The following is an 8,344-nucleotide window of genomic DNA, read 5'->3' on the forward strand; positions in this document are numbered from 1 at the left end:
TTACCCACAAACACTAAATCCAATAATAATGAAATGAACAGTAAAATGGCCGTTACAACAGTGAACTGGAGGGCTTGTCTGGCAAGGCCATTTAATCGGAATCTGTCGGTCCTAATTTGCCTCCTGCGCAGGACGGATTTACCAAACTAAAAATCATGAACCATCCAACCAAACTTTATAGCACATGTAGTCACGAATGCAGTAAAAAAGGTCAGGGAGAAAGTAAAGCGGTCTCCATTTCCTTGCCAAATGAGAGACAATCTATAGGCGACAAATATACTAATTTGCAAATCAATTTAATCCTAACAGGAGACTCAAATGAATCTCTCCTTCTTGATATTTTTCTACTGAATGTGCTGCACGAAGGCTGCGTCATGTCCCGGTTAGTGCAGTATTCCTAACATCGCTGTGTATGTCGAAGAGTTTTCAGCAACCTTATAAGTAGTTGCCTTTATGATCACACACACTCATGATTGTCAGTCATCCATAGAGTTACAAAACAATAATTCAAACCAGTCCGCATCTCTTTTAGATGGAAAGGAACTAAATAGTATTACAAATGAGCCACATAATAAGTACCCACATATCTGGTATCGTTGTTCTCGTCACGTACTGGAAAGTCACTATATCCGTCCGAAATATGAGACCCAAGTTACCAACTGGATTGGATTTACTCACATAATGAAACCAGACCAAACTATACTAAACGACAATATTCGAGCGCCTTTGACGGCTTGTCTATAGGGTTAGTTGTGCTGGGTTTACATAAATTAAACTGAGCATTTTATGATAAAAAATGGCCGTGACCACAAAAACAGAGTGGCTGATGAAAGGTTAAGACTCAATTTCAACTAGATTAGTATACACCTAAAGAAAAATCACCAAAACCTTATCAGGAACAACCTACGAAACATGTTTCGATGTTTTGAGCAACATGTTATTTTTTGTTATTTTCTTGTGTGTTTTGGTTTGTTGGACGAAATTGTTTCCAGCTGTTACGGCATGTCATAATCTCCCTTGGGTGAGGAAATCTCAAAGGATTCTGAAATGGACAGGTATTGCTCCTCCTTGTAAATAGCGCAGTCCGTCTCTGAGATCACCGGAGCTGATAAACTCTAAAGTTGTTCATGATAGTCTGTTGTTTTTATCTCGAACAGTTCAGTGTTTGAAACACCTGATGGTGAATATCAGTAACTGGTTAGGTGGCAGATATTATGGTTCAAAAATTGGGAAGCCATTCTAATCAAATCATTCCACGAAAACGAGGAGATTAACCATTGTCGTGCTTTGTTTTCAAAGTATCATAGTTCATTTGTAAAGTTCATGTTTCCTTCAGTATCCGGCCACCTGCCAGACAAGCTTAGTTTAGAGTATGTGATATTGTTTATTCAGTACGTATTACAGAGCCGCAACCGGTAATGCGGGAAGCGTGCGTGACATGTTAATTTTAATTTTTATTACACACATTTGCACTTCCATTCAAAATTATTTAACACTTTTGCACATGCGATTCTACGTTTGTCACCGTGAGCGAAATTGCAATAAGCAAATTCGAGTAAGGTAACGAAAAATTTCGCCCTAGGAGTTTAATTTCATCATCTCAAGCAACACTGTGCACTCCATAGATCACGAATGAGATTCTAATCTACCTCATAGAAAATGAACACCGCCATTTGTCTTCATGTGGCAGCCAGTAATATGCCACCAGAAGACAGTAATCGTAGGATAAAGTACGGCGATGCCATTCATCGTGCAAAGTGCTTCATCGTAAAATATCTTCTTTATATGGGAGCACTCATTTGACAATTGGATGCTTTTCTGCCAAAGTTGACTACTTTCACACACCCTTGGGTTCGTTCCTAGGTTTTCCGAACATCATAATTAGTGAAGACAGATAGGAAGACAAATTGTTTGCTCATCTCACATAGAACAATTCATCTAGTTTCAGCGCAAAATGAAGAAAAAGCTTTATGGATTACTTTGTTTGAGTGAGCAATATATCTAAGCATTTCTCGGTAGAACATGAATAGGCTACATGGAACTGATAGAGTGCACTTAAAATCGCGAGCAGACGTGGATGGCAATAGAGGTGGCTTACAATTAAGACCAGTTATTTCAGTTTTTCCATTTATCAGAACTCATTCGGGCACTTGTGAATGCATCTTCACGGGATATAGCGTCGGTATCGTTGAAATAGGCTAACGTGGTACAAATTGTTTGTGTACAAATGAACATATGTGGTCCAAGGAAGCCAAATGCTGGTGAATTTAAATGTTGCCCGTTTCGTCCACCAAACCGCCCTTCCAGTCAGTTTTTGTCAGCAACGTAGACTTGACAAGGCTAAACCTGTTTGCCTCAATTAGAGGATTATAGACTTTTGCAACTTAATTGTGACTCACGTAGATAAAAGTAACAAACAAAAACTGCCCAACTTGGTGACTTGTCGGTGACACGTCATTGCTGGGAACGACTGAGGTACAACTCACGTTCAAGCGAATATATAATAAGTAGGTTGTACGTAAAATGTGTTATTCTCATCTGAATGTAGGAATAATCATTCTTTCCTTTGAGTTCTTTTCCAACTTCGCAGTTAATAAAGAGCAAATCTTTTGTAAATTCTAAACGAGAATGCAGATGTCGAAACCTAGGGGTTTCAAATTTCCACTCGAGTCGTCGGTCTGTAGTTTGTAGTCTAGTTTCAACTCGTATTTTTTAGGTAATAGATGTTATTCTCTGTCCTTAATGCACACGTGATCCCTTCAGCATTGAGAAATTGAACCTTAGGTCTCACTCGATGAAGGACCGGAAGGATTAAGTCAGGTATGGCTGATAATGCAGACTATTGTTCTCCAATAAAGTGTAACATTTTAAGATGCATTGTTCTTCAAATAGTTCTCTCAGACCCAAAATAATAAGAGGACGCAGGCATAAAAAAGTACCTAGGGAAGAGACTAGTGAAAAAAATTGGGAAACGTTGACATGGTTACCCAAAAATTTCCTGATATGATCAGCAAAGTCGCATGACTACTATGAACATAACTATCAAAATCCTCATCCAGGCATAGCATTTTATTATCTATAAGGAAATACTTTATAGGGCATAAACACATCCCCTCATTTTGAAATTTCTTTTCGGACTGAGGCGCTAGGTTAAAAGATTACTTTATCTGTCGGTAGTTTTAGCAGTGTTTTTAAATGAAGCTTAAAGTCGTAGTTTAGCTGAATATACATATACATATATATATACATATAGATACATATTCTATACCGGCGGGTTACTCTGGTAAACATATATATATATATATGCCTGTCACAAATATCAGTCCGCCCAACCTCAGTATGCGCTTATATTTAAACAAGTACAAAAGTATATTTTTTACGAATAAAGTACGACGGAATCGGGAAAGCAGAATGAAATGAAGTAAAGAGAAATGTCACTTCTAAATACAAAATACAAACTTAACTGTACTGATCGTGAACTTCATTTAAGCTCTTATAGAACTGTTTTGATCAAATGAAATCTCCTCGTTTCTTTAGTAACCTGTCTTTTAGCCGCGGACCATGGTGGTATCATGGTTTACTAACGCCGTTGTTTCCATAAAAAACAACGCAGTGTTCCGAAATGTTAGCGAGATTTGGTTTGCGTTACTTTTCAGCCACTTGCTTATTTATATCGACGGACACAGTTCAGTGCAAAATAGCCCTGCTAAATTTGTGAACACAAACGTTAGGCTTCCGAAGGATAAGAATCATAGGTAACCCTAACTGAACAGCATAAAGAAATCGGTTGAGGTTTATGGTTTTGATCTTTTGGCCACCAATTTGTTTTAAGTTTTCACGGTGAGACATCCACTTACTATCCCAATCGCTACTCCGTTGAAGTTTACATAACCGTTTTTCACTGCAAAAATTGAACAAAAGATAGGTATGATAGACAATTTGGCCTAAGAATTTTTCTGCTGTCAAAGCACCTGTTTCCTTGGCGTTCATTGCTTTTTAACCCTACACAATTTCCAATCAAACATGGATGGTAGTCTCACCTTCAATTGTCAAAGGGTTTATCTTTGAGTCGTTAAAGATAAGCAGCATGCCCTTAGTCCTGCCATCATCATCACCAAAGACAGCAACGTTAACGTTGACACTGATGCTTCACTACCGTACAACCATAAGGTTCATCTAATTATATATATGTATATGATCATAATAAAAGCCCTAGATCGAAAAAAAGAGTGGGTGAGGGATGTGACCTAGTGCCTGCATATGTCAGGCATTTTGAGGTGCCCACACCTCCAACCAGTCAGTCGGACAGTCTTGGAAGATACTGGCAGCAGAAACGCCACTGACATCGACTAGCAGCCATTTCTTGCAACGTCTTCAGCGAAGTACAGATTGTATCACACGGACCCCATCCTAAAAGGCGTACAACACCAACAACACCCAAAATCTTCTGTATCTATTTCACGCCTTTCTGCCAAATCGTACGCTGTCTTACTCGCGGCTTACGCCACTCTGAAGGAGGCACGAAGAACAACACTCGTTTCGACAGACGGTGTTTTGGAATGCGTCACACGTGACCAAGCCATCGTAGTCGGTGGTGCTAAACGTTGTCCCGGATTGAAGTACCTGCAGCACAATCAAATACCCGTTTTTTAATCACCTTGTTAATAACACACCCAAGCCACCAAAAATCGTCCACGCTTCTGATGCATTGGTGGTCAAACACCTAAAGACGCCACACATCATATGTCCACAGAGGCCATATCTCGCACCAATACAACAACACAACCCTTACCGTATCCTGGTGCACACAACCCTTGAGATCTAGCGGGTTGTCTTTTTGACACCACAAGTAACGCGAACAAGCAAACACATTTCGATCCTTTGAGATTGTTGCACTGATTTCATCAGACACACTTCCGTCAGAGAAATTCAAATACCGAGGTATGCAGAGTTTTTCACATTTTCCAGTGATTCTACTTGAACCGCAAAGGATATGTTCGCAGATGGCACGTTCTGAAGCGTAAATTCACACTTTGGATTTGTAAGGCGCATGCCGAAAGATGGCACGACGGTGGTTAGTTCACGCAACAGGGCTTGCACTCCTCTTTGGTCTTCAAAGATGGGGGGATGTCATCTGTGCATTTCAGATCGACATGGCTCTCACGGCCAAGAGTTTGGACACTGAGGTTTTGAAGACCGCCTAGCGTTCGCCTCATTATTTCATCGATGACGTGGTTGAACAGGAATGGTAAAATTGGACATCCTTGTCTGACATCACGTTTTTAATGAAGCTTTTGGGGAGTTCATCATACACACCCGCCAGAAGTATGTGAATACGGGGATTGGACTATGTTTACGTATTTCTGAGACATGCCCTGTTTAGCAGTTGTAGTTAACAGCACTGATCGGTCAACATAATCAAACGCACCCTTGAAGTCAAGTAATACCAATATTGTGGGTAGTCTGTTCATGAGGCGGATTGTGAAGGTGTAGTCAACGCAGCCTCTACTCAGTCCAAATCCCACTTGATTCCCAATGGTCAAGGTTTCGCGTGCCACCATAAGAAGACGAAGAATCAGTGATGCCAGAAGCCTTGTCACAGCGTGAGTCAAACTAACACATCTATAGTTACTGCATTCACTAGGAGTACGTTTTTTAAAAATATGCACTACTATCAATTCACCTCAGTTGTCTGGGACGGTTTTTCCTCTCCAAAAGACCCAAATGGGATAACCAGGCACTTGCTGTGAAGACCAACACCATCCCTGCAAGCGGATGTGGATGGAGGTTAGGACCAGCAGCAGGGTGATGCTTAGGTAGAGAAATACTCTGAGACTCACGATGGCTCCATGTCCAGGGTCCACTTTTCTGCTGAAGGCCGGAATTCTGGATTGGAGGTAGCAGGTGGTCAACAGAGTTGCTGTTCAAAGTATTGTGCCCAGCGGTACGAACGTCCTGCCTTGCTGTAAATCAGGAAGCCATTTTGGTCTCTGATTATTTCGCTGAAAAGATATTTTTAAGGACTAGTCGAACGAATCAATTGAAACACCTTGCGAACGTTTCCAGCATTATTTGCATCTTCGATTTCTTCGGCCTTTCGGGTCAATCAAGCTTCTCGGTCTGCACGGACACTCAGATTTATCCGGGGTCGGACGATGCGTCGGGTGGAGTTGTGCTGGCGGCCAGGTAGAATCTGTCGCTGAGACTCCTGCAAACATACGTTCCTATCAGAGATCCAATGTTCGAATGAACTTTGCTGGGTTGCACAGTAAACAGACGTTCCGGCTTTGAGTAGCGCTTTGGATGTCTTTACAAAGTGGCCGTTTATATCTGACACCATACCATTCGGCAGGCATTCGAGGAGCTTGTTCTGATATTTTCTTTTGACTTATGACGCCACTAGCTTCTCGATGGCTAAGCGGGGTGTGCGCGTTTTGCGTACAACTGAAAGCACAATGAAAGCACTAGTGCGTGGTCGGAGTCTACGCCGGTGTTCCAGAAAGAGCAGCAAGCAATTCCACAAAGAGCTGCAATGATTCAACTACCTTGAATTTTCTACTCCTGAGTTTCGTGCGTCAAGATGCTAAGTCTCAAAGTGCAATCGTTTCCAACTTTGTAACCAACCACAAAACGGCTGGTTAAATCTTTACTCATAGCCATTCACAATATGTTTACTTTTGTTTTCTCACATCCGGTAGTGAGTTGGAACACGGGCCCAAAGTGCTTTACCACCCAGCCTCCAAAACAGGTGAAAGTCCCATCTAAACGCAGAGTTTCAATTCTAGCCATAAAATGCTCCGGCAACTCATAATACTTGCTTTCGTCTCATTGCTTTTATGTGCCCTTAATTGTGAGCACTGGCGCCTCTTACCCTGATTTGTTCTATGTCGGCCTATCATAAACCTCGTTTGTAGTTCAAGCTTATTTACTTATTCATACGCACCCGAATTTCCCCAAGTTGCTTTTAAGCAAATTTTGGAAGTCGCCTGCTGAGCAACTCGTGACGCGCGACTGCCTCCTCGAATAATTGAACAGAAAGGATTATCAGAAGGAACGGGCTCCTGCATAATGAATATGGGTTTCTTGCTAATACTTCTAAACACTTGTTCTCGAGGGCATTTTTTATCAGCACTTCCACATGTTTGGCGTCGTTTCCAAAGGCCCTATTCTGAGCGGAGCTACGCAAAAACATAAACATGTAACTAAGTGGCCAGCCGGCAGAATAATAATGTTTATGTAAATATATAGCCCGTAGTTAATTATTTCCAAGGTCATCCCCTCTTAGAAAGACTGTCATTCTTCAAACCTCATTTGTACACTTTGTTATATATATATATGTATATAACACTGATCTTGTTCAATTGGATGCGGATATATTCGCTACACTTTTTTGAACATACTCCATTCATAGTTTACCAGGTGGCTGTGGATCTGTTTTCCTAGCTACGAATATTCCGGTACAATTCCAAAGATATTTTATTTCAGTCGAAGTTAGAAGCAGCCAAGATATAGCGAAATTTGCATTGTCTTTCACCCGTTTAGTTTCAGCAAAACCTGAAACATGTATACATATCTATAGAGATAAAATTCGGTAACCTCCTTGTAAAACTCTGAGACAAATGAACTTTTCTACAATACACCTTATGGTTGTAGCCGTTTACAATAAGTACACCTGGCATTGGGAGAACAGTTCTCACGCAAAATCTTCTAATAACCACGGCAGACCACAAGGGCGTGAAGGTTTTTTTTAGACGTGTCTTTACAGGGCAGCTGTACAAGTCTTCTACAACAGGAATAATCCTAGTGTCATTTTCGTCCAGGCTCAGTGAATCCCGATAACGGTACTGCGAAACATAACACACACAGTTTTGCAATTTGATGGTTAAAATGAGGATTCCTTACATGTAAACGACCATTCATACTTGAAAATATATCGAATACTGCGTCAGAACCTGTTGGTTCTGGTTTGATTTTGACAACTCACCACCTGTTGCTAGGTCGCTGATGACCACGTTTCCTATTACATGCGTACAATTGTTTCCAAACAATCTCCTGAGGATATCCAGGGATCCATTAGGCGGGAAACCTCCGATATTTTGTAGTCCGCTTCGGCAGACTATTCAGGGTTAATGTGAAGGAATGGATAATACTCACATCGAGTGTTTCCAAACTCTGTAAGGTATTCATCTGTAAAAAATGCTCAAACTCCACAACTCTTACGTGTAGTCCGGAATAACAAAAAAAGAAAACTTATTAACCAAAATTTGGTTCTCATTCAACCATTGATTCATGAATTCGCGAAGGTCGCTAAAGAGTCATTCATCGTTTGACCTAGAGATTTAAT

At 40.9% G+C, this 8,344-nt stretch overlaps 1 protein-coding gene across 1 annotated transcript in view; it reads right to left on the reverse strand.

The window, feature by feature from the left end:
- T265_12870 (hypothetical protein) overlaps positions 1–8,117 on the reverse strand; it is a gene marked incomplete at both ends in the record, with an annotated part of 88,534 nt that extends 80,417 nt beyond the window's left edge. The window contains one exon of the mRNA XM_009165972.1: positions 7,985–8,117. Coding sequence (XP_009164236.1) covers positions 7,985–8,117 — 133 coding nt within the window. The remainder of the gene's footprint in view (positions 1–7,984) is intronic.
- Positions 8,118–8,344: the final 227 nt, after the last annotated feature.

Source organism: Opisthorchis viverrini (genome assembly GCF_000715545.1).
Source record: "Opisthorchis viverrini unplaced genomic scaffold opera_v5_20, whole genome shotgun sequence".
In the NCBI taxonomy this organism is placed as follows: Eukaryota; Metazoa; Platyhelminthes; class Trematoda; order Opisthorchiida; family Opisthorchiidae; genus Opisthorchis; species Opisthorchis viverrini.